General features: G+C 44.4%; 1 protein-coding gene and 1 long non-coding RNA gene across 2 annotated transcripts in view; one reads left to right on the forward strand and one right to left on the reverse strand.

The window, feature by feature from the left end:
- Positions 1–412: 412 nt before the first annotated feature.
- LOC132377742 (protein shisa-5-like) overlaps positions 413–26,410 on the reverse strand; it is a 34,686-nt gene continuing 8,688 nt past the window's right edge. Inside the window, exons 2-5 of the mRNA XM_059944054.1 lie at positions 17,965–18,025; positions 13,271–13,386; positions 5,134–5,340; positions 413–2,370 (exon numbers count right to left, since the gene is read on the reverse strand). Coding sequence (XP_059800037.1) covers positions 2,303–2,370; positions 5,134–5,340; positions 13,271–13,386; positions 17,965–18,025 — 452 coding nt within the window. The 3' untranslated portion in view covers positions 413–2,302. The remainder of the gene's footprint in view (positions 2,371–5,133; positions 5,341–13,270; positions 13,387–17,964; positions 18,026–26,410) is intronic.
- The window catches only part of LOC132377743 (uncharacterized), a 28,416-nt gene continuing 27,950 nt past the window's right edge, over positions 25,945–26,410 (forward strand). The window contains exon 1 of the long non-coding RNA XR_009506755.1: positions 25,945–26,161. This is a non-coding gene — a long non-coding RNA (uncharacterized LOC132377743). The remainder of the gene's footprint in view (positions 26,162–26,410) is intronic.

The following is a 26,410-nucleotide window of genomic DNA, read 5'->3' on the forward strand; positions in this document are numbered from 1 at the left end:
TTCACGACATATGCCAGTTATATCAAACTAGACTGAGATTCTGATTCTGATTATTTTATTAACTGCACAGGATCCTTTTATTGTGAGTATCACTATATCAATTAAAGTTTTTGTTCCTTTTTCTTTCTTATGACAGCAGTTTTCTACCCTCTCATGAACAGCTATTTTCTACCCTTTTGCGGACAGCTGATTTCTACCCTCTTGTGGACAGATGTTTTCTACCCTCTCGTGGATATCTGACTTGATTTCCCTACCGCCATTGTAGAAAAAAATCTGCTCTGTCCACAGAGATACTCACAAGTTTTTCTTTTGGTTATTATTTGCCACATTAAAGTTATCTCTGTGTATTTCAATATTACTCCCAAGCAAAGCAGCTCTGGAAATGTTCGTAAAACTCAAAATACGTAACAAAGACAAAATAAAAAGTTTATTGAAAGAAGCATATATCTGAAAATATCAGCAGGTTCCAAAACAGACTTTAAATTTGCAAAAGCTAAAGTAACATCATGTAAACTAAAGCAAAATATAGTGTCACCATCATTCGCGGTGTAGCTCACAGTCTAAATCTAAATTACTCAATTACATTACTGAAATCCACTACAGACTTTTACATATGGTCTTTGCTTTGCACATCATAAAGCAAGAAATTGGCAAACAATATTGATATTAAAATAAAGATACAAGAAATGTAAAGAATGCTATTATTGGAAAGTAGTATTTTTTGTGATATTTAGCATGATACCATAAAAATAAGGTGGAAATTGTTACCAATAATTTGTCATGTTAAATCACTCCTTTACCTGAGTTCCCTTGTGTGGTGAAATCAAGTAGGCCCACTGCCTAGATTTGTTTATGTCAGGGAAATGGTCCACGGCATAGTAATTCTTTGGTTTGATCTGCTATTGCACTTTCACTATACGTAGGGTGTTAATAGTATAGCTGGACAAAAGTTTGGTTAAGGAGGTGGAATTAATACAACCTTTCAAAAAACGGGGACAAGAAAAGGACAGGCAAGTCCAAGTGGTTAGAGGCAGGCATCTGATGGTAGGCCTGAAATGGCATAGCAGGTAAATTCAAAAGGCTAACATTGAAGGGGAGTAGGAGGCTGGAGGACACTATAGGTGAACTCACACATTGAGGAACAGGGGATTTGAATGCAAGGAAGAGAAGTTTGGGTTTAAGGTGGCAGAGTTATGGATGCTCGACTTTGTAGAGGCTTCATAGGAAGTTGGCCTGGAGAGTTTTGAAACAGCCAAGTCTGAGGATAACAAATAATTAAAGACAACTGGAGTTGGAGGACTGTCATTGTGAGTGGGTGGCTGGGAGTGTTTGGAGGAAAGGGGCTTGTTTTGCTGTTGTGGTTTTGTTACTTGCTGTGTTCTGTGTTGATCTGTAGAGCATTGTGGGAATGCTATATTGGCACTGGAATGTGTGGCAATACTTGCGGGCTGCACCCAGCGCATCCCTAGGTGGGTTGATTGTTAAAGCAATTAACACATTTTACTGCATGTTTTGATGTGTATGTGATTGATAAGTGAATCTGAATCGGAGTGAAGGTCCCAGAAGGAATACAGCTTGTGCTAAGGACCAAAAACTTTCCTCCAAGAGGACCACAACCTTGTCGTAGGGTTTGGTGGCTTGTGTGTCTCAATGACTCAGTGAGCTACATTGACTCGAGCCCAAACCTTGTGCTTTAGCACTTGATTGGGTCACCCATGCCAAACAGGGCAAAGAGCAGAGGCCAAACTAAGAGTGGCCTGCAGGCTTCCCCAGGTTTGATGGTTCAGCTCAGGGCAAACAACCCTGACTGGTCAAAAAATATTGTTATATAAACAGCAATGAAGAATCCTACATTGGTGTGGAATGCCATGGACAGATCAATGGAGGATCTTCACTGCTGCCATAAATGCCAACAGCCTACTGGGAAGTAACTAACTACCAAAAATCTTGGCTTTAGTCTTGAAAGTAGAAGGAAGAAGTTTCTACTTACTAGAAATGGTATTTGAAATACATTGCACAAATAGATTGTTAACACAATAAACACATTTCACTGTATGCTTCAATGAGCAGATGACAAGTAATCTTGAGTCTTGTAATTTGTTCATTGGGAAACATATAATAATTTTTTCCAACTATAATTTCCCCTGACTCTTCCTGGCATGTTTGTCTGTTTAGATTTTCACCGTAACTTCTCAAAATCCATCCTTGGCTGCTTAGTTGAAGACTACTAGGAAGAATGAAAGCAGATAGAAGCTTTTTAGTGTGAAGCTAGCAATGTTTTCACATTCCAGGTTGCACTACATCAACGAAGGCACTTTACAGCAGGATGGTATGAAGAATGTCCCGCAGCAGGATATAAAGGTTGTTCAGCTATAACAATAGAGAAAATATAGTTCTTAGTATTGAACAATGGTCAACATAGGCTACACAGCTGCTGTTCCAGATAAGTTTACATGCAAAAGTAAGTGAAATGATTCAAATTTCACCAAAGTCTTCATTCTATATTCTATATACTTCCTGCTGGAGCAAGTTGGGCAAAGTTGATGCTTTGCTGCTGCTTCTGCATGGGAGGGAGGAAGGGGAGCATTGGGATTCTAACATTTTTTCTATTATGCCTTCTTTGGGGCTTTTCGTCTGTTTTGTGGATGTCTGTGAAAAGTAAGAATTCCAGCTTGTATACTGTATGCAATATCTGATATTAAATGGAACCATTGAAGGAATCAATGCATAATTTCAAATCATACTTTTAGACCATGTGTTCTCATGACACTTCAGAGAACTGGAAAACAAAGCGTAAACCAAGGACGTGGAATTCACACCACACGTAGTTTTCAGCTCTCTTGGTTGAGCATTCATTAGCTAAGTGGGAGAGGTGTCACTACAGCGCAGATTTATTTTTATTCTGCATAATTTATGTTAATTTATTAGGTCTATGTAGTTCAGGATTGTCATGTATGGTGCTCCTCCAAGAGGACCACAAACTTGTTGCTGGGTTTGGAGACCTCCATGTCTCCATGACCCAGATAGCAATTTTGGCTGGAGTCAGGGCTTTATTCTTTGGCTCTTGGTAGGGTCACCCATGCCAAACAGGTCAAAGGGTAGAGGCCAGACTACGAGTGGTTCACCGGTCCTCCAAGTTTGGGGATTCAGCTCAGAGCTAACAACCCTGGTTGGTCAAAGAAAGTATTGTTACAGAAACAGCAATGAAGAGTCCTTCTACATGTGAATGGGTGGCCTAGGATAGACAGAGATGGAGGACCTTAGTACGTATTGTGCTGCTACTGCAGTGTGCTGATTATCCTGGCATTTACATGCTGGGTGTGTCTGACCAGGAGAATAAGCTCGAACTTGGGCTTAAATTGATCCTAGAGGATTCTTCAGTGGATTCTAAATGGGGCAGCTCCAGAATGGTTTACTGACGCCCAGGCTCTGTTCCTTTGCCATGATGGGCTGTGCTGTCTCATCACTCTTAACGGACTTACTGTCACTCAGTGGGAAGTACAGGCAAATATTTCCACCATCTGTATCTCGGGGCACCAGAATTTTGACCACTGCCTGTTGCCCCAATGCCTCCAAGGAGCCCCAGAATAATGCATCCAGTCGCAGTTCCTTGCAGCTGAGATTACATGCTCAGAAATATGATCAAAAGTTAAATTCACCCTTGTTTTCTGATGAATAAGTCCAGGAAATTAAGAAGCTGCAGATAGTAATGGACTCAACCTCATATAGCATGGACATAGCTCTCCCCACCTATGCTAGTATCTACACAAGGCATAGCACCAAAAAGGCAATGTCTGTACAAAGGTTCCCAACCTGGTGTCCACAGACTGCCTCAGTCGATGATAGGGGTCCATGGCATAAAAAAGACTGGGAACCCTTGATCTATAATAAAAAGTTCCCCACCATCAGGCCCATGCTATCTTCTCATTGCTACTATCATGGAGGAGATACAGAAGCCTGAAGTCCCATGACACCAAGTTCAAGAACAGCTACTCCCCTTCAACCAGAATGCTGGAGGAACTCAGCAGGCCAGGCAGTATCGATGGAAAAGAGTTAACAGTCGAGAGCCTTCATCAGGATCTTGGCCCAGAACATCGACTGTTTACTCTTTTCCATAGACAGTGCCTGGCCTGCTGAGCTCCTCCAGCTTTTCGTGTCTGTTGCTTTGCATTTCTGACATCTGCAGATTCTCTCATATCTGTGATACTCCCCTTCAACCGTTCGGTCCTTGAACCAATCAGCAATCCCCTGATCACAAGAGCTTAGCAAGCTAAGACCACCTTACATTCTAATGGACTTTTATTTTCCTTCATTTTATGTTCTTTCTTGCAGAAAAGTGTGTACAACTGTATCCTTAATTGATGCTTTTCTTGTGAATAACGCCTACCTAATGGAACATGCGATGAAGCAGGGAAGTTTTACGTAGCAACCATGAAAACATTTATCTGTGCATCTAACAGTAAACTTGGTTTTGACTTCATATTTCAAGTAAATACTCATTGAAATTAATTGTATTCTCTCTTGTAACCAAAGTTGTGAGGTGTGATACATTACTAATATCTCCTTACCAGCACTCACTATATAGGGGGAAAGATCTGGGATTCAGAAAATTAAAAAAAAATGTGACTTCGAATCAAATACAGGAATAAATTCTATATAAGCAAACAACTAAGACCTCCAAGAGGACCACAACCTTGTCACAGAGTTTGGAGGCTTGCCTGCCTCAGTGACCTCCTGGAGAGCTATGTTGGTTAGAGTCAGGACCTTGTGCTTTAGTTCTTGGTAGGGTCACCCTTGTCAAACAGCTAAAAGGGTAGAGGACAGAGTCAGAGTGGTCCCCCAGTCCTCCAGGTTTGGGGATTCAGCTCAGGGATTTCAACCCAGTCTGGCTCAAAACAATTGTTACGGAAACAGCAATAAAAAATTCCTTTTGTATCTGGAGGAGACGGAGGACCCTCATTGCTGCCCTAAACGGCAGCGGCCTAATCAGCAGGAAGCAAATAAACAGCCCTGAGGTTTCAAGACTTTATGCACCATCGGATGAATATCACTTCCTTTCTTTTGTGGTTTTTCTGCTTTATGAATAGATTCAAGATAACGTTAAAGAGATCACGGTGAGCAAATTTCATTTACCAGATGCAGCCTCTTGGTATGAAGGTGGTTGTCCGTGACATTGCGGTTCCATTGCATAAGACTGGCTGCAAGGAGCTGGACCCATGGGCGGCTGTGCAGGAAATGGATGAACTGGCACAGGTTGGTAGCCCTGGCAGACTGGATACGTCTGGATAGGTTGCGCATAGTTTATTGGCACCACTGTGGTAGCTGATGTGCTCATAACGGCTATAGAACAAGAGAATACCAATGTTAATTAAGCAAAAGGAACCATACCTAATTCAAATATTTCTAACATTGTTTACAAAATGCAAGTATAATCATGATTTCTCTCTTAGGCATTATGGATGATTTTAGGAGGTATACTTTTTACAGAGGTGGTGGGGTGGAGATACATCTCTACCAAAGGTGTAAGGCACTTTTTCCCTCCACTAGCCTACAGGTTGGCCTTGGGCAAGGTGTAGTACCTGCTTAGCACCCCCCCCCCCCCCAATCAGGGTCATGTGAAGCCATGGGAGCAGGTGGTGGATGGTCGTAGTGCATAACACAAGTCCTGGTTATGTGACCACTGATGCCAGGCAGACAATCTCTGAAGAGTATTGATAATGGCTGGGGTCACCCATCTTGTAAAAACACTGCCCAGAAGAAGGTAAAGGCAAACCCCTTCCCTCTTGTTCTATTCTTCAACTCTGGCCTATTACCTCACCTGCCTATCACCTCCCTCTGGTGCCCCTCCTCCTTCCTTTTTTTCCTTTAGTCCACTCTCCTCTCCTATTAGATTCCTTCCTCTCTAGCCCTTTATCTTTCCCACTCACCTGTCTTCGCCTATCACCTTCTAGCTATTTTGCTTCACAAGACAAGACAAAGGAGCAGAAGTAGGCCATTCGGCCTATCGAGTCTGCTCCGCCACTCCACCATGAGCTAAACTATTCTCCCATCTAGTTCCAATTTCCGGCTTTTTCCCCATATCCCTTGATACCCTGACTAATTAGATACCTATCAATCTCCTCCTTAAACACCTCGGGCCTCCTCAGCTGTATGTGGCAATGAATTCCATAAATCCATGACCCTCTGGCTAAAAAAAATTCTACTCATCTCTGTTTAAAATGGGTACCCTCTAATTCTAACACTGTGGCCTCTTGTCCTGGACTCACCCACCAAGGGAAACAGCCTTTCCACATCTACTCTGTCCAACCCTTTCAACATTTGAAATGTTTCTATGAGATCCCCTCTCATTCTTCTATACTCTAATGAATACAATCCAAGAGCCGACAAACACTCCTCACATGTTAGTCCCTGCATTCCAGAAATCATCCTCGTAAATCTCTGAACTCTCTCCAATGTTAGTACATACCTTCTAAGATAGGGGGCCCAAAACTGCACACAGTATTCCAAATGAGGTCTCACCAGTGCCCCATACAGCCTCATCAACACCTCCTTACTCTTATACGCTATTCCTCTTGAAATGAATGCCAACATAGCATTCGCTTTCCTTACTGCCTATCCAACCTGTTGGTTAACCTTTAGGTTATCCGGCACGAGGACCTCCAAGTCCCTTTGCACTTCTGATTTTTGAAGTTCTTCCCCTCCCCCTGCATTTTTATTCTGGCATTCTTCTCCTTCCTTTCCGGTACTGAGTAAGTTTCTCGCCCAGACCATCGACTGTTTATTCATTTCCTTCAATGCTGCCTGACCTACTAAGTTCCTCAAGCATTCTGTGTGTGTGTGTTGCTTTGAATTTCCAGCGCCTGCAGAATCTCTTGAGTTTCTAGATCATTGTTAAAATTAAACCTTCTTGCCCTTTGTCCTGGCTGTCAACAGAGATCTCCGCTCTGCTTCTGCCTGTGCCATGTTTGTGTATGTATGCACATTTTATTCCATATCTGTACTTTAACCTCTTACTTTATTTCAATATAATTCTTTATTCTTTATATTTGTTGAATGTTGGTGTATTTTGTTGCATGTCACACCCTGACCAACAAAGCAGAGCAAATTCCTAATACACGTACATGTATATGGTGAATAAAGCTGGTCACTGATGCTGCAGTCTGCTTCTGTACTCATGCCTGAGTTTTTCAAAGTTCTCCCAAGACTGCAGCCCCTCACGATGACTCAGTTCAGGATCAGCTGGAAGTAGTCAATGACGTACAGAAGCTGTTGCCGCAGTATGTTCCCTTTCCAGGGGTCATGGACAGAGGTCATAATAAGCCAGGGGCTAGCACAGAGCGACAGTTTGCCTGGAGCAGATGGTGTACCAGGTACATACAGACGGGTTTTGGCCCGAAACATCGTCATTACCTCCTCCCATAGATGCTGTCTGGCCTATGCTGAGTTCTGCCAGCATTTTGTGTTTTCACATACAGAGTGTGAGAGGTTGCAGCCTCAGTCTGAGTATCTGAATGGGGCTGCAGCTCAAGTTCTGGCTGCACATCAGTCCCGTACTCCGCATCTTTGGTCACCCGCTCCAGAGGGTGATGGGTCTCTCGGGGATCTTCTGCTTGGTTTGCCGTAGGGCCCAGCCAAGATACCCACTCAAGCAGCTGGCAGGCAAAGGTTCTGTCCAAACCGAATGCCTACCCCTCTTCTGAGACAATGTCTGTGCCCATGGCTGCCTGGAGAAGGAGTATGTATTGTCCAGGGATATCAAGGGGGATTTCTGGGACCTCTGGACATGTCAGGGGCTTAAGCGTGTGCTGGATAGTGATAATTGTATCATAATTTGAATCTGTTAATGGTATTAATGAAGACTGTAATATCGTGTTCATGTTGTTCTGTAATCAATTAATAAATCACCTTTCGAAAAGGAAGGAAGACAAAAAAAAAAGAAATGGCAGTTTCCCATTTGTTCTGAAGTCATGGACAACACTGGAGGCTTTCAGGGTGACTGTGTGTCAGAATGAGGAATTTAAGACTGATTCCTCCAGATTACAGAGATTATAGACACTAAACTGAGAGTGGCAGGGGTCATGAAGTGTTTGAAGTTGCGGAGAAGGTAGAAAAGAGAACATAGAAGACCTACAGCACAATACAGGCCCTTCAGTTCACAAAGCTGTGCTGAACACGTGAGAAATTACCTAGGGTTACCTATAGCCGTCTATTTTTGTAAGCTCCATGTACCTGACCAGCAGTCTTTTAAAAGACCCTATCGTATCTGCCTCCACCACCATCACCGGCACCCCATTCCACACACTCACCATTCTCTGCGTAAAAAACTTACCCGTGATATCTCTTCTGTACCTACTTCCAAGCACCTTAAAACTGTGCCCTTTCATGCTAGCCATTTCAGTCCTGGGCCAAAGCCAGTGACCATCCACATAATCAATGCCTCTCATCATTTTATACACCGGGGAAAGTGAAAGATCTGAAGGTAGATAAGTCTCCTAGATCAGATGCTATGTATCCAAGGGTTCTGAGAGAGGTGGCTGAAGAGATTGTGGAGGCATTAGTAATGATCTTTCAAGAATCAATTGATTCTGGCATGTTTTTGTAGGAATGGAAAGTTGCAAAATCTCACTCAACTCTTCAAGAAGGGAGAGAGGCAAAAGAAAGGGAATTATAGGTTGGTTAGTCTGACCTCAGTGGTTGGGAAGATGTTGGAATCGATTGTTCAGGGTGTGTTTCGGGGTACTTGGAGGTGCATGATAAAATAAGCTCTAATCAGAATGGTTTCCTCAAAGGAAAATTGTGCCTAACAAATCTGTTGGAATTCCTGGAAAAAAACAGCAAGCAGGATAGACAAAACAGAATCACTTGATGTTGTGTACTTGGATTTTCAGACGGCCTATGATGAGGTGCCACTCGAGAGGCTACTTAACAAGTTATGAGCTCATGGTGTTACAAGAAAGATAATAACCATGGAATGAGCATTGGCTGATTGGCCGGATGCAAAGAATGGTAATAAAAGGAGCCTTTCCTAGTTGATGGTGCTCCATAGGGGTTTGTGTTGGGACCACTTCTTTTTAAGTTATATGTCAATGACTTCAATGATGGAATTGATGGCTTTGTGGCCAAGTTTGTGGACGATATGAAGACAGGTGGAATGACAGGTAGTTTTGATGAAATAGAGAGGCTATAGTAGGACTTGGACAGATTAGGAGAGTAGGCAAAGAAGTGGCAGATGGAAGACAGTGTCAAAAAGTGTATGGTCTGCACCAACAGAAGAAATAATAGGGTAGACTGTTTTTTAACTGGAGAGAAATTCCAAAAATCTGTGGTGCAAAAGGATTTGGGAGTCCCTGTGTGGGAATTCCTACAGGTTACCTTGTAGGTTGAGTCAGTGGAGAGGAAGGCAAATGTGATGTTAGCATTCATTTCAAGAGGACTAGAATTTAAGAGACTCCTGGACAGGTACATGGAGCTTAGAAAAATAGAGGGCTAGGTAATTTCTAAAGTAAGTACATGTTCAGCACAGCATTGTGGGCCCAGGGGCCTGTATTGTGCTGTAGGTTTTCTATATTCTATATAAAAGCAAGGGTTTAATGTTGAGACTTTATAAAGCACTGGTGAGGCCTCATTTGGAGTATTGTGAGCAGTTTGGGGCTCCTTATCTAAGAAAGGATGTGCTGACATTGGGGAGAGCTCAAAGGAAGTTCAGGAAAAATGATTCTGGAATTGAAAGAGTGTTTAATGGCTCTGGGTCTGTACTCACTGGAATTCTGAAGAATGAATGGTGACCTCATTGAAATCTGTTGAATGTTGAAAGGCCTCACTAGAATGGATGTGGAGAGGTTGTTTCCTAATATGGCGGGGGGATGGGGACGATGGGGGGACGGTCTAAGACCAGAGGACAGAGCATCAGAATAGACGGGCAACCTTTGAGAAGGGAGATGAGGAGGTATTTCTTTAGCCAGTGTGGTGAATCTGTGGGTAGGAGGTATGTCTCCTCCAAAGGAGGTGTAAGGCATTCCTTCCTTCTGGTAGCCTCCAGGTCACCCTTGGGCTAGGTGTAGCCCCTCCCTTAACCCCGATCGAGGTCATGTGGAGTCATGGGAGCAGGTAGGGGATGGTCGTATGAGCAGCTGGTGCATATCCTGGCAATGTGACCACTAACACCAGGCAAACAATCTCCGAATAATATTGATAATGGCTGGGGGTCACCCATCTTGTAAGGACACTGCCCAGAAGGTGGCAATGGCAAACCACTTCAGTAGAAAAGTATTCCAAGAACAGTCATGGAGAATGAAAGACCATGGTTGCCAATGCCATACAATAGGCATTTCTAGCATTTGCTTCCTTCTGAAATGCATTAAAATTTTTATTATTAATTCTAAAGCCTTTACTAATTTGAATCATTCTGATATTTGTTAACGGTTTTTACATTTCTCCAAATGGGATACGTATACACAGATTTTGATAGCTGGCAAAGCTGTCTATGTTTTTTCAGCAACACACACAAGATGGTGGAGGAACTCAGCAGGCCAGGCTGCATCTATGGAAAAGAGTAAACAGTCGACATTTCAGGTTGAGACCCTTCATCAGGATTGGAGGAAAAAGATGAGGTCAGAGTACGATGGTGGGGGGAGGGGAGGAAGAAATACAAAGTTCTAGATGATAGGTGAAACGGGGGAGGTGGGAGGGTGAAGTAAAGAGCTGGGAAGTTGATTGGTGAAAGAGATACAGGGCTGGAGAAGGGGGAATCTGATAGGAGAGGACAGAAGGCCATGGAAGAATGAAAACGGGGAGGAGCATCAAAGGTGGGGGGGTAACAGACAGGTAAGACGATAAGGTAGAGGGAAATGGGAATGGGAAATGGTGAAGGAGACGGGAGCACCATTACCGGAAGTTTGAGAAATCGATGTTCATGCCATCAGGTTGGAGGCTACCGTGACGTAATGTAAGGTGTTGCTCTTCCAACCTGAGTGTGGCCTCATCACAGCAGCAGAGGAGGCCATGTCAGAATGGGAACTTGAGGTAAAATTAAAATGGGTGGCCACCGGAAGATCACACTTTTTCTGGCGGACAGAGCGTGGGTGCTCAGCGAAGCGGTGTCCCAATCTCATCGATATACAGGAAGCCGCAACGGGAGAACTGGAAGTGGTTGATGACCCCGACAGACTCACAGGTGAAGTGTCGCCTCACCTGGAAGAACTGCTTGGCGCCCTGAATGGTAGTGAGGGAGGAGATGTCGGGACAAGTGTAGCACTTGTTCTGCTTGCAAAGTTTTTCTAGCTGTTTTGTGGTTAGGATTGATTCTATCTCACATCCTCTACTCAACTCACACAAAATGGCCTGTGTCATGGAAAGTTATGACAGTGCGAGGGGTACTTGAGTAATCTATCTATCTGACTCCTCAGCAAGCTACCAGATTTGGAGTCATTGACGCAAATGTGTTTTTTTATGTAACTCAGTGTTGTTGGCAAATGCAAAGCCATAATAATATTGTTGCATGTGGTGCTTGCAGTCTGCAAATTGGCTACTTTGTTACCTACGTCACATCAGTGACATGCAAAATATTTCGTTAGCTGTTAAGTGCTTTGCTTATCAACCAGAGCACCTTTTCTTTACGAGAAGCATTCAGAAGTTTTGTAAGAACTGGCCAAGTCCCTTTTGCACTCGGCCACTCGGCGTTTAGTAACAGTGGAAGGAGGTATCTTGATACAGCCTGTCTACCAGCACATGGAAGTGGCATTTTGTCCAACAACGTCAATATAGCTAAGATTAAAAGACGAGCTTATGTCGTCACATGTACATCAAAGCATACAGTGAAATATGTCATTTGTGTCAAATTGGATCAGGGAGGATTGTGCTGGGGTCAGTCCACACCTCGTGTGCCCACAACTCAACAACTCTAGCCCGTATGTCTTTAGAATGTGGGGATAAACCAACCCAGTCAACAGAAAAATGTACTAATGCCTTAGGACAGGGATGGGAATTGAACCCTGATTGGTTATTACTGGTGATCGCACTAACCGTTATGCTACATTGCTGTCCCCAAACTTAAACCTTGAAGGAAAGACACCCATTGTTTCAGCAACGGCTCGAGACAAGGTTATGTCCTTAAATTCTTATCTGCAACAGCCATTTTCAATGGACATTGGGAAGACTTCCATTAAATTCCTGTGATAGATATTCACTGTCCAGAGCCACAAGGCCTTTTCCGTTTTGCCAGCCTCAGCCAGCTAACGTAGCAGCTGACACTTGTAGGGATCAAAGAGTTTTGAGTGAGTTAAACTTCAAACCAATGTTCTTTGTTCAGCTTCTTGCCACAAACAGTTTTCAGTCCTTAAAACAAATGGCAAGTAATAATCACTCTGAAGTTTAAAAGACAGCTTTGCAACCAAAGAGCATTCTCTATAGAGCACAGAATTCTAGTCCACAGTATCTGGGTTGGCTGCTCAAGACATGCAGTGTAAGACAATGGAGTTACGTTAATTGGCCTGTTATTTAGTCCAGGGAAGCTTGTGGACCAGATTGATACTATCACTTAGCACATCAAATACCTCATCTATTAATAGTTGGAAGATTTGTGTACTTAAAGAGTCAGCTTCACAGCAATAATTGTGGCTATCTGGGAACTCTGTCCCCAGAAGCTTTCTGACCACTTGTGTAAAAAGGTATTTGAAAAATATCACATGTGCGGGAATTCATGAAAGTGGCAGAAAAACAATATAAATTTAAGTTAGGAATAATCATGAAGCAAAGAAGAATGATGGAAAGACAGGTTGACTAGAATCCACTCCTCCATCTATGATTTCTGCAACAGATAATTTGTTCATCAGCAAGTCGTTGGAATGTCTTTTTAGCTTTTGGATTTGTAGCTGTGTTTTAGAAATCATTTGTAATTTTGAAATGTTTTATTAGATTGAAAAAATGTAAGTCTGAAATATTTTTCAAAATTTTTGTGTGATTTTAAATGTATATCACTGAAAACAAATGAACTTGGTTTAAGCTACTTTGTTAGCTGGAAGTATCTCCTCCTTGGTAGAGAAAGGGGACCTACCACTCAAATAGTGGGTATTGGCAGCTAAATGCACTGCAGAGGATAAACAGGGTACTAAATGTGACAACAGTATAACTTCCATTTAGTGAGGGTACCCATGTCTATCTACATCAGATAAGACTTAAGATCTTCATTTGACTTTAGAACTTCACGGTCAGCAAACCCAATTCCAGCACACTACGAGTGCTGTTGATGACAGCTGTTCATGCAGTTACTTACTGGAATGGCGCGGTTCAGATCGGCAACAGGCACAGCAACCACAGCAGCAACAGGTCAGGATCGCAATCACCACTCCAGCAGCAAGGACCGCACCAACTCCAATTAATATCTTTTGACTGAGGGAAAAAGAAGGAAAAATCTATTAATATATGAGCAAAGACCCAAAGTCCTGGGTCTGCAAGACCACTGAGGCCTGGTGTCTGTGAGCCGTTGAGTTTACTGGAGGACCGGAGGGGCACTGGACGCCTATCTAGGGGGTGGGTGTGTGTGTGTGTGTGTGTGCGTGTGTGTGTGTAGCTAGTATAGAGCTTGAAGAATCTTACAACATTTTCAAAGAAAGGCTGCTGCCTGGGAAAGGGAGTAACTCAGTTTTCAACAGTGACATCATAATCCCTCATTTCATCTGAACCTTAATATTTCCAGACCAATGGAAAAGGATCGATTTTCCATCTTCCACAGCAGGGAACTGACATTATTGAACAAATGGATTAGCTTCCACAGCATGGGGCATGGCCTTCAGGTAAACCTTGCTGTGTGGTAGGTTGACCAACCCTGCTCCACAAGAAAAAGGGAGGGAAGCATGAGAAAGTAGCTAAAGCTCTTCTGGGGCTCATTTATGTTTTTCTTTCCCCGCTCTCCCCCTCTCACAAACAGGTGAGATGTGGGGAGAAAACTGAAGAGATGTTGATCAGAGCACTGTTGTTTGCCTTTTCTCTATGTGTGTGTGTGTGAGTGTGCGTGTGAGTGTGTGATTGTGCGTGTGTGTGTGTGTATGAGTGTGCGCGTGTGTGTATGAGTGTGCGTGTGTGTGTGTGTGTGTGTGTGTATATGTATGTGTATGTGAGAGTATGAGTGAGTGTGATTGTGCATGTGAGTTTGTGTATGAGTGTGTGTGTATATGTATGTGTGTGAGTGTATGAGTGTGCGTGTGAGTGTATGATTGTGCGTGTGTGTGTATGAGTGTGTGTGTGAGTGTGTGATTGTGCATGCGTGTGTGTATGAGTGTGCATGTGAGTGTGTGTGTGTGAGTGTATGAGTGTGCGTGTGAGTGCGTGTGTGTGTGTCTGTACATGCATTTGTAAATCGGGATGAGAGTATTCTCAGAATTTCCTCATTCACCAGATGCGAATACACTGGCCTATAATAGTATCACACAACATTTCAACAGGAAGCACATCCTCAGACAAAGTCACGTAGGGAGAAATGTACACAAGATCTCAAAATTCTTGCTTTAATAAAATAGTTAGGTAACAAACCTGCAGATTTTCTGTGAATTAGTAGGGTGGAACATAAATTTATTTGATCTTTTAAGTTACAGGAAACCTTTCTGACCTATTCTGTAGGGTGTTTCGGAATGAAAAACAATGAATACAGTTTTCTGCGGGGTGTGTCCTGTAACTTTTAACTTGCTGTAGAAATGCTTGATGTGTTGTTGTTGGTATAAAATGGCCTTGTCCACCTACTCACTTATTCACACTCTAATTACTGAGGTTGACCTTTGTATGTACACTTTTGATAGGTTTCAGCTTTGTATTTCAGCATTATTCAGTACTTAAGAACTTTTCTGAAAAGGTTCTGCTAAAAGTATTGGATCAAGGCAGTGGAGTTCAGAAGCTTCTGCTTGGAGTTGTTTACAATTGGCCCAGATAAAGACAAAAGGAAGGAAATTAGTATGAGAGGGGGAAAAAAGCATTGGCTAAGATCATTTATCAGGACTGGAAAGGAAGAGTGGAGAAGTGAAAGTAAAGTGCTGGTGTGGGGGGAGGGGAGTGGATAGGGAATGTAGGTAGGTGGGGAGAAGAGGGAATGATTTGAGATGTTGGGAGGTGATAAGTGGAAGAGGCAGGAGATGGTGGCCTGATGTCCTACTGCCCTTGCACTTCTACTAGCACTCCCCACCCACCCCTGGACTCTCACACCTTTCCCTACCCCTTATCTCCCATTTCACTCCTCTGAGCCACTCTCTTCCTGCCACCCCCTTCCCTGACATTCTACCCTCACCTGACCCCTCCAAGCCCTGACCCCAGCTCAGACCCATCTTTACCATCCCCTCTAAACATCCCCTCCGAGGTGCAATGTTCTGCTCTCAGCTGGGGCCTTACCTTCATTAACCACCTCTATTTCCCTCTTCTGTTCCAACTTCACCCCATCTGAATGCACAACTCTCCACCAAATGCACAGTCGTGGGCGATGCTGTTGTAGTTTAGGGAACTGACCTACCCCTTGCTGAGTCCAGATCGCAATTCTCAGACACCCCCATTTGCTTACTCCCAAACTGGGACCCCACTAAGAGGCACCTGGCCACCATCTCCTGCACCACCTCTGACCTCATCACCCTCGGAGATCTCCCCTCGACAGCCTCCAACTTCATAGTTACCTTGACCCATACTGCCTGTTTCAACCTGCTGCCTAGATGCACAAACCTAACTGCCCAGGTAGGTCCATTGTTTCCACCAGCTCCTGCCTGCTGAGCTCATATCTGAACCCCATTTTAACCCCCCCTGGTTCAGCCCCTTCCCACTTACATCACCTGCTCTCCATCATTTCCACAACTCTCAATATCTGTTTGTGTTCTCACCTGTCACAGGAGCAATACCTCTCTTTCCCTCGCTAGTGAGAGAGAGCCTGCCTGAGGTGTCGAAGTGTTGGGATGGACAGTGGTTTTTTGGTGGGTTCTATGTCATGGTCTCTTCGGGGGTTTCGCTACTGCTTGCATGGTGGGGGGAGAGGATCGGTGTTTTTGCTGGAGCAAGTGGGGTGGGAGGAGGGGGCATTGATGTTTTTGCTGCGGCCTGTGTGTGATGGGGGCCTGTGGGGTTCTGACATTTCTGTCATTCATTTTTTGGAGTTTTTCTTCCATTTTGTGGATGTCTGCAAAGAGTAAGAATTTCGGATTGTATATTAAATCGATCCTTTGACCACTTCCTTTTGACTACGGGCATCCAGTTCCCGTCACCTCTCTCCCCTTCTTCGGCCTCTCTGTCTCCAGAGACAGATTACCTCCTGACATCTTTTACAAATCCACAGACTCCCACTGTTACCTTGACTACACTTCTCCACTCTGTTGCTTGCAAAGATGCCGTTCCCTTTTCTCTGTTCCTCTTTCTCCAGCGCATCTGTTCTCCTGAGACTTTCTATTCCAGGACATCCAAGATTACCTCATGTCTTAAAGAAGAGGGATTCCACCTCCTTTGCTATCAATGCAGCCCCCATCTGCATTTCCTCCATTTCTCACATGTCTGCCCTCACCCAACATCTCCCCACTGACATGTCCTCAGCCTCCACATCCAACCTACCATCCTCCACAAGTTCTGCCACCTTCAACAGAGGTCATGTTTGAGGACTGTAGATTCATTGCAGCACAGAAACAGGCCCTTCAGACCATCTACTCTGTGTCAAACCGTTATTTTGCTCCATCCCTTCGACCTGCATCTGGACTATTGCCCCCCTCCCATTTATGTTCTCAATGAATTTCTCTTAAATGTTGAAATCAAGCCCACATGGTTTGCAATATTTCATATCATACCTTTGGAAATGCTATGTAATCTCATGTAGTATCATTTCCTTTAAACAATTTGTTTATTTACTATTTTTGTGCGTGGGGACTTGTGGTTGAGGTTCTTGCTGCTGCTTACACAATTTGTTCCTTTTTGTGCATGGGGGTGGTTTGGATGTTTTTCTTTAAACAGCTTCCATGGTTTTCTTTGTTTCATGACTGTCTGGAGAAGACAAATCTCAGAACTATATACTGCAGGCATACTTAGCCAATAAATATACTTTGAACATTGATTTACACTGATTTTATTCACGTCATTTTGTTTGTAGTGTTGGCACGTGGCCTAGTGGATAAGGCATCAGTCTAGTGATCTGAAGGTCACTGGTTCGAGCCTCAGCTGAGGCAGCGTGTTGTGTCCTTGAGCAAGGCACTTAACCACACATTGCTCCGATGACACTGGTGCCAAGCTGCTTGGGTCCTATTGCCCTTCCCTTGGACAACATTGGTGGCGTGGAGAGGGGAAGGCCTGCAGCTTGGGCAACTGCCGGACTCCCATACAACCCTGCCCAGGCCTACAAAACCATGGTCTCACGAGTCTAACGGATGCCTGTATTTTCTTTGTGGTGTGATGCTCAGTTGGGTTTTAACAGTTTAAAACAGCTCTGAGGACACAAGGGACTGCAGATACTGCATGTGGGCGACAGTGTGCTGGGGGAGCTCAGCATTGTCATGAGGAGAGAATGAAATCATCGATGCTTCGTGTCGGAACCCTCCATCGGAACTGAGAGCGGGGAGGTGGGAAGGCCGGTTATAAAGAGGAGAAGGAGGCGTGACAGAAAAGAAGGATTCCGAGGCAACTGGTGGTCTGAGAGAGGGTTTGAGGTAATCTGCAGGAGGAGCCAGGTAGGGGAAGAGACTAAGGGAGTTCAAAGATTTGAAAGTACATTTGTTATTGAAGGATATATAAGGAGTACAACTGTGGGATACATCCTCCCACAGACAGCCATGAAACAAAGTTGTGTCATTCCATGAACCCTGTCTGATTTCCTCTCCATACTCAGAAACACAACAGCAGTGTGTGAATCTGTCTGCTCTAGTTTCAATATTTTCATACATCCGAACCATGGGAACAATCATTTTAACTCATAAAACTCAAGGAAAATATCTAAAAACAAACGAGTATATGTTTAGTACTTACGTGGTGTTGCTCTCTCTGCAACTCACTCCTGTGAAACCGAAGCTGCATTCCACATCTAAAGCTATAAGTTAATGAGATGAAGTGAAACCTTAGATTAAAGATTATCTTTACTTGTCACATGGACATCAAAACATACAGTGAAATGTGCCGTTTGCATCAATTCAAGTCAATGAGGATTGTGCTGGGCATCACCACGATTCCAACACCAACACAGCATGCTCACAACTCGCTGGCTGCTTGTCTTTGGGAATATGGGAGGAAATCCAGGCGGCCATAGGCAGTACGTACAAACTCCTTGCAGGAAGGGGAGGAATCGAACCCCTGTCCTACTTTGCACAGTGCTGTGCTGCACTACTGAGCTGCCTAATCAAAAGTGTTCAAATTGAATCAAATTGCTGTTGAGCGATGACCGCTGTTATAAAGCCAGCTGTTATAAAGTTTCTCGGGTCAAATCAGTCCTGAAGAAGGGTCTCAGCCCGAAACGTCAACTGTTTACTCTTTACCATTGATGCTGCTTGGCCTGCTGAGCTCCTCCCGCATTTTGTGTGTGCCGCTGAGGCAAATCAGTCTGTGCCCAAGTATGTAGTGAAAAGCCTGGGAGGTGTTGGTCTCCCATAGCTGTTGTTTTATGGACATGACTTGGAGTTCTGGCTGTTTATTCCGATGGACAAAGAGATCCTATGACACTACTTTGAAGGTAGTGCGGCCATTAGTACAATACCGTGCCAGTGACCTGGGTTCAATTCTGTCTCTGACTGTAAGGAGTTAATACGTTCTCCTCACGACCACGTGGGTTTCCTCCCACATTCCAAAGACGTAATGGGATATTGGTCACATGGGTGTATTGGGCTGCGTGGGCTCGTTGAGCCGGGTGGACCTGTCACCATTCCGTATTTCTAAATAAAATGCAAATAAGTAAAAGAGCTGAGGAGTTATCCTGAATGTGCTATCCAATGTTAAGCCCTCAATTGACACCTCAGAACCCAGGTTATTCAGCCAATATCACATCGCTTTTTATGGGAGCTTTTTAATGCTCTATGTAAATCCGCCACCAGGGCCTCAACTTTGACGTTGAGTTCAGAGGCTTGTGTGCCTCAATGACCCAGAGAGCCATGTTGGCTGGAGTCAGGGCTTTATGCTTTGGCTCTTGGTAGGGTCACCCATGCCAAACAGGTCAAAGGGTAGAGGCCAGACTAGGAGTGGTCCACCAGTCCTCCAGGTTACGGGGTTCAGCTCAGGGCTAACAACCGATCAGACAAAACTGATACAGAAACAGCAATGAAGAAGCTTTCTACATCTGAGTGTAATGGCATCCCTGAGTCTCCATCTGGGACGTGTGTGACTGACTGTGGTGAAAATCGCGAGGAAGCTACTGACACAGTGAAGGTAGCTCTGAACACCACCAAAGATGGCAGACCTTCATTGTTGCCCTAAACACCAGTAGTGCAGTGGGCAGTAAGTACGTTAAGTAAACTCTCTGTAAACCAACAGTTGTGTTTTCTACACTGTGACTGTGATTACTGTTTCACTGGGGGAATGTTTCAGGATGACTTTAGGCCGCGAAGTCTACCAATTCAGCTCAAGCCTTTCATTATGAAAGATTTGGCTTATTCATTAGGAATATTTTTGCAACAGATTTCCAAGCAAAATAGGGTTGCAGATGGAATCATAGACCTGTGACATGCAGGCTGGTAAATCATCATGATCACGTGTAGAAAGTTCAGCCACAGTCCAACTTTTGTTCAGCTTCACAGTCTGAAGCTGGTGAAAGATCCCTGGTCGTTTTGTCGTTGGTTTTACGGGGTTGAGTTTGAACCTTGGGTGGCGAGGTGGGGGTTCTGTCTCTACCAAAGGAGGAGTGAAACGCTTCTTTCCTCCATTAGCCTGCAGGCCACCCTTGGGCAAGTTATAGCGCCTGCTTACTCTCCTGATCAGGGTCATGTAAAGCCAGGTAATGGATGTTCGTATTAGCAGCTGGTGCTTACCACTAGTCTCGGTTATGCGACACTGACCCCAGGCAGACAAACTCTGAAGAGTATTGATAATGATTGGGGCTACCCATCTTGTAAAGACACGGCCCAGAAGAAGACAAGAAACATTTGCCAAGTACAATCATGGACCTTTCCTAAATTACTTATCCAATTTATAAAGGTTAACAGTACACAGACTTTTATGTATATTTTTATCTTCTCTTCTTAAGTGAATATGTTTTTTTTTCTAATTATCCATTGTCATCCATCAGCTTTTTTCTTTGGTAGTTGGTAGGGGGGGTTGACTTTTTTTAATATAAAAAATTTCTTTTATGATGTATGACTTATCTTTACATTTTTGATTACAGAGTGGTATACCTTTATGTGTTATGCTATAACATTTTGATCAATTTTATTACAATATATGAATGTACACAAGTTATGTTGAGATGTATCTATGTGTTGCACTCTGTAAATCTTTTTTTTCTTATGCATAAAAATATTGTAAAAAGAAAGAAAGAAAGTACAATCATGTCACGGATAGACCATGATCACCCACATCATGCCAGATGGCACATTATGATGATGTCATACAACATGGCACATAATGATGATAGTGATGATGGTGATGAGTTTGAGCCATATTGTTACAGCAGCAAGCTTTGGCTGTAATTGGTGCCACTGAGTGACCACTGACCACTGCTAATCTCTTGACTGAGGTTCTGACAAAGGCTCTCAGATCTGAAATGCGAACCCTGTTTGCTTTTCCCCAGATGCTGCCTGACCATATGTGTGCTTACAGCATTGCTTTGATATCAATTTGCAACATACTCTGTGACGTTCGACAAGCTTTGGCAAGTTGGGTGGGGACTGTGGGGTGTGACATATGGCTGCCTCCAGCAGTAGTGATAATGCTCAGCAAGTTTCTAAGTAGAGTCATTTCATTTTGTCTGGGATGGTCTCCAGAAAAAAAAACATGATTGAAAAACATTGTCTGAGTTTTCTGTGTCAGTCCACAGAGCAGGAGGAGCAGATAAGTGATTCATCTCCCTTCACACTCCCAACACTCTTTCCTTCACTGAATACACAACCCTGATTTTCCCCTGGAAATCCTTATTAAACACCGCTTCCAGTCCACAACCTATCTTGGGATATCCCATCTTCATCGAACCACAGACTATTCCCATCTCGAGCTTCTAGGATGTCGAAGGTGCTGCAGTTGGTAGTGGCCAAGGTCCAATTCTGACCTCCAACGTTGTCTGTGTGGAGCTTACTTGCTTTCCCTAGCCATATAAGCGCCATGGCTACCAGAGCAGGTCAAAGGCTCGGAATCCTGTGGCATGTAACTCACCTCCTGACTCCCCATAGCCTGCCCACCATCGACAAGGCTCAGCTCAGGAGTGTGATGGAATACTCACCCCTCGCCTGGATGAGTGAAGCTCCATCAACACTCAAGAAGCTTGACACCATCCAGTACTAGGCAGCCCACTTGATTGGTACCCCTTCCACAAGCATCCAATCCCTCCACCATCGATAAACAGTTGCAGCAGTGTGTACTATCTACAAGATGCACCGCAACAACACACCAAAGTTCCTAAGGCAGCACCTTCCAGAACCACGGCCACCACCATCTAGAAGGACGAGAACAGCAGATACCTGGGAACACCACCACTTGGAAATCCCCCTCTAAGTCACTCACCATCCTCATTTAGAAACATATTGCCGTTCTTTCATTGTCACTGGGTCAAAATCATGGAATTCCCTCCCTAACAGCACTGTGGGTGTATCTACTCTTCAAGGACAGCAGCGGTTTAAGGCAGCTCATCACCACCTTCTCAAGGGCAACTAGGGATGGGCAATAAATGCTCACACGAGGAAATCTGCAGATGCTGGAAATTCAAGCAACACACACAAAATGGTGGTGGAACGCAGCAGGCCAGGCAGCATCCATAGGGAGAAGCACAGTCGATGTTTCGGGCCGAGACCCTTTGTCAGGACTCCCTGACGAGGTGTCTCATCCTGAAACGCCAACTGTACTTCTTCCTATAGATGCTGCCTGGCCTGCTGCGTTCCACCAGCATTTTGTGTGTGTTGCATAGGCAATAAATGCTGGCGATGCCAATATCTCATAAATGTAAAAAATTTAAAGACTGTGATAGTTTCCTTTGGATGCTCTTGATTACTCCCACAACCCAAACCATTTGGCCACTGTAAATTACCTTGAATGCTTGGTTACATAGTTGAAACCTTATCTTAAAAATAAAGATCTAAGATTATCTTTACTGCACTTGTCACACATCGTGAGATACATTGTTTGTGTTAAATCAAATCAGCAAGAACTGTGCAAGTGTCTCTGCACGTTTGGCACCAACGTGGCATGCCCTAAACCCAGTCACCCTCACCTTGGGAACAAAATCAGAAGGTGCCAGACGGCATCTGCGGGGTGAGAAACAGACTCAACGTTTCAGACCAGGGACTCGGGATAACTCAGGATAATTTGAGTAAGTGGATGTCCGTGGTGACTGGAGGGAGGGTGGGTGTGGTGATCAGTGATATAATGGTCTCAGTACCAATCAATTCTAAAAAAAATGATCTAGGTTGCGTGTGAGCACCAGGTAGGCCGAGAGAGATGTGGACAGGCAGCGGAAGGAGAATTGAAGCAGGCACCATTATAATACAGGAAATGTGTGATTGAAAACCAAGCCAGATGCTGAACAGAATGTGGAAATTGTGTTTTTTCTTGAGCTAAGCCACAGAAAGTAGAGTGGCGTAAGATTTGATAGCAGTCAAAACAATATGGTAAGAATTTCCACCTGCCCTCTCCACACATTTTATAAATACATTGCTCTTTCCGCTGGGTTCCGTCTGCCCATCATCCCTGCCTTATCTGGTTCCAGCCTCCATTTCCACCACCCCATCTCCCCCACCCCGTCCACATGGTTCCTTCTGCCCCTCAGAAATACTTGTATCAGAAACAGTTAACTCAGCAACCTCTTTAGCATAAACACAAGAGATTCTGCAGAAGTTGGAAATTCAGAATCAGAATCAGGCTTGACATCACCAGTACCAGGCATCTCGGAGAGAAGACTTTTTTTTTAACTGATCGGGGAAAAGAGGCTGGACTGGAAAAGAGGTGCATGACGTAGCTCGCCGAAGGTTTAAGAAAAGAACCGCCATATACAGTGGCCATCATCAGAGTGGACTGAGTCAGAGTGGGATGGCTTTGGCTCAACAGGCTTCTGCGTGAACAGGCAGAGGCAAGGGTAGGTTCCGGTAAGTTTTGTTTAGCTCGCTTAGAGTAGAGAGAATGCCAGGCAGGATGTTGGAATGCTCCTCTTGCAGGATGTGGGAAGTCAGGGAGACCTCTGGTGTCCCTGACAATGGCACCTGCAAGAAGTGCATCCAGCTGCAGCTCCGAACAAACCGCGTTAGGAACTGGAGCAGGAGCTGGATGAGCTCCGGATCATTCAGGAGAATAAGGAGCTAATAGATAGTAGTTTCAGGGAGGTAGTTACGCCAAAGGAGCAGCACACAGGTAACTGGGTTACCGTCAGGCGAGGGAAGGGGAAAGGGCAGCAGAGCAGGGCTCCCCTGTGGCCATTCCCCTCAACAACATGTATACCGATTTGGATACTGTTGGGGAGAGATGACTTACCTGGGACAAACTGCGGAAGCTGGATCTCTGGCACTGAGTCTGGTTCTGCAGTGCAGGGGGGTGGGGGGTAGAAGAGGAGAGCGGTAGTGATAGGGGACTCCATAGTCAGGGGTACAGACAGGAGATTCTGTGGTCATGACAGAGACTCCCGGATGGTTTGTTGCCTCCTGGGTGCCAGGGTCAGGGATGTCTCTGATCACAGCATTCTGAAATGGGGGGGGGGGGGGTGAGCAGCCAGATGTCATGGTACACATCGGTACCAATGATGTAGGAAGAAAGAGTGAGGAGGTCCTGAAGAGTGAGTACAGAGAGCTTGGTAGGAAGTTAAAAAGCAGGACCTCGAGGGTGGTGATCTCAGGACTGCTACCTGTGCCATGTGCCAGTGAGGGTAAGAACAGGATGCTCTAGAGGATGAACACTGGCTGAGGAATGGGTGTACGGGGCAGAGTTTCAGATTTCAGGATCATTGGGACCTCTTCTGGGGCAGGTGGGACCTGTACAAGAGAGACGGGTTGCACCTGAACTACAGGGGGTCCAATATCCTTGCAGGGAGGTTTGTCAGTGCTATTGGGGGGGGGGGGGGTTTAAACTAGATTTGCAGGGGTATGGGAACCAGAATGCCAGGGTAGATAGTGGAGTGGGGGTGAAAATAAATGATGTTAAAGTTTCATGCAAAGTCACAAATAGAAGGGTTGTGTGTGATGGTAATAATCTTCTGAGGTGTGTCTATTTCAATGTGAGGAGTATTGTGGGGAAGGCTGACGAGCTGTGGATTGGCACGTGGAATTATGATATTGTAGCCATTAGTGAAACTTTGCTACAGGAGGGGCGGGACTGGCAGCTTAATGTTCCAGGGTTCTGATGTTTCAGACGTGATAGAGGCAGAGGGATGAAGGGTGGGGGGGTGGTGGTGGCATTGCTAGTCAGGGAAAATGTTACAGCATGCTCAGGCAGGACAGATTAGAGGGGAGTGGACCATGGGAGAAAAGGAAGAAGGAGATGATAGGCAGACAAGAAGAAGAGGTGAGAGGCCAGAGAAAGGAAATGAAAAAGAGGGGATAAAAATTACAGGAGTTTGTAAAAATTGATGTTCATGTCATCAGTTTGGAGGTGACCGAGATAGAATATGGGGTGTTGCTCCTCCAGCCTGAGAGTGACCTCATCATGGCTAAAGAGGAGGCCATGGGCCAGCATGTTGCAACAGGAATGGGGATACCAATTGAAATGGTCGGCCACCGGGTAATTGTGCTTTTTGCGATTGGAGCAGAGATGCTCAGTGAAGTTGTCCTCCAGTTTATGTCTAGGTAGGCTGGGCATTGAACACATTTACAAGGCACACTGCAACAATAAGGCAGCATCCATTAATTTTCAAGGACTCCCACCATCCACACCATGATCCTTTCTCACTAATACAACCAGGCAGGAGGTACAGGACCTAAGGTCCCACACTACCAGGAACAGTTATTACCCTACAACCATCTGGCTCCTGAACCAATGTGGACAACTTCATTCACCTCAACACTGAACTGATTCCCTAAGCTATGGACTCACTTTCTAGGACTCAACTGCTCATGTACCATTATTTATTTATTTGTATTTGCTCTGTTTGTGTCATTTGCACGTTGGTCATTGCCCAGTCTTTATGTATAGATTTTCATAACTTCTGTTGTATTTCTTCATTTTGCTGTAAATGCCTGTAAGAAAATGAATCTCAATGAATCTCATATGGTGACATATGAGAAGGAACTTCTCTAGCCAGAGGGTGGTGAATCTGTGGAATTCATTGCCAGAGATGGCAGGGGAGCCCAAGCCGTTGAGTATTTAAAGAAGAGGTTGATAGGTTCTTGAGGTTTAAAGCAGAAGTTGATAGGGCATCAAAAGCAAAGGGAGAACCCTGGAGAATAGGGTTGAGAAGGACAATAAATCAGCCCTGATGGAATGGCGGAGCAGAATCGATGGGTCATTTGGTTTAACTCTGCTTCTAAGTCTTATGGTCTTACAGTATGTACTTTGATAATAGATTTACTTTGACTTTGATTGGCTTTCTTGCAGAAGGTTGTAACAAGCTGGAAACCTCTGCTTGAAAAGGGTATGAACACAGAAGCCCTCATTAAAATTTACAGACTCCTTAGTTGAGTCGTTGAAAAGTAGGTACCCACAGAACTAGTTCACACCATTAGACTGGATCGCTTTTTTTGAACTGTCATGAAAATAATGGACTAAGTGCTTTTTTTTTGCAAGATGGGCACCTGTGAACCACAGTGACGTTTTTCAGGCTGCTTGTAAAAGTTCTAAGTATACCTCCCCTGAATTATTCTCACTGCAACCTGTAATTTCCTTTTCAGCAACGTACTTTTGAACTGGCTATTTCACAGTCTTCTGAAAGATTTGGTAGTCTTAAGCATAGGGGTATGGCTCCTTTAAGCGGCTGGAAGCGCATCACCACGGCCGGAAGAGAGGGAGGAGATGAGGACTCCAAGCCAGGCTGAGATACAGATGACTGAAATTCCCTCTACCCAGCATCTTGTTAGTAAATGTACGGTCGCTGGAGGACAAGATTGAGAACCTAAAGGTAAGATTGTTGTATCGGAAGGAAATGAGGAATTGTTGTGCTCTGTGTTTCATGGAGACATGGCTCACTCCGGACGGGCTGGATGCATCGGTGAGACCTGAAGGCTTCTCAATACGCAGGATGGACTGAATTGCTGATTTGGAAAAGGCAAAAGATGGGGTTCTCTGTTTCATTATAAACACGTTGTGTAGCTTGGATGTGGCAGTTTCGTCATACTCTAGTTTACCTGACTTGGAACATTTATTGATT

Source organism: Hypanus sabinus, chromosome 19 (assembly GCF_030144855.1).
Source record: "Hypanus sabinus isolate sHypSab1 chromosome 19, sHypSab1.hap1, whole genome shotgun sequence".
Taxonomy (NCBI): domain Eukaryota; kingdom Metazoa; phylum Chordata; class Chondrichthyes; order Myliobatiformes; family Dasyatidae; genus Hypanus; species Hypanus sabinus.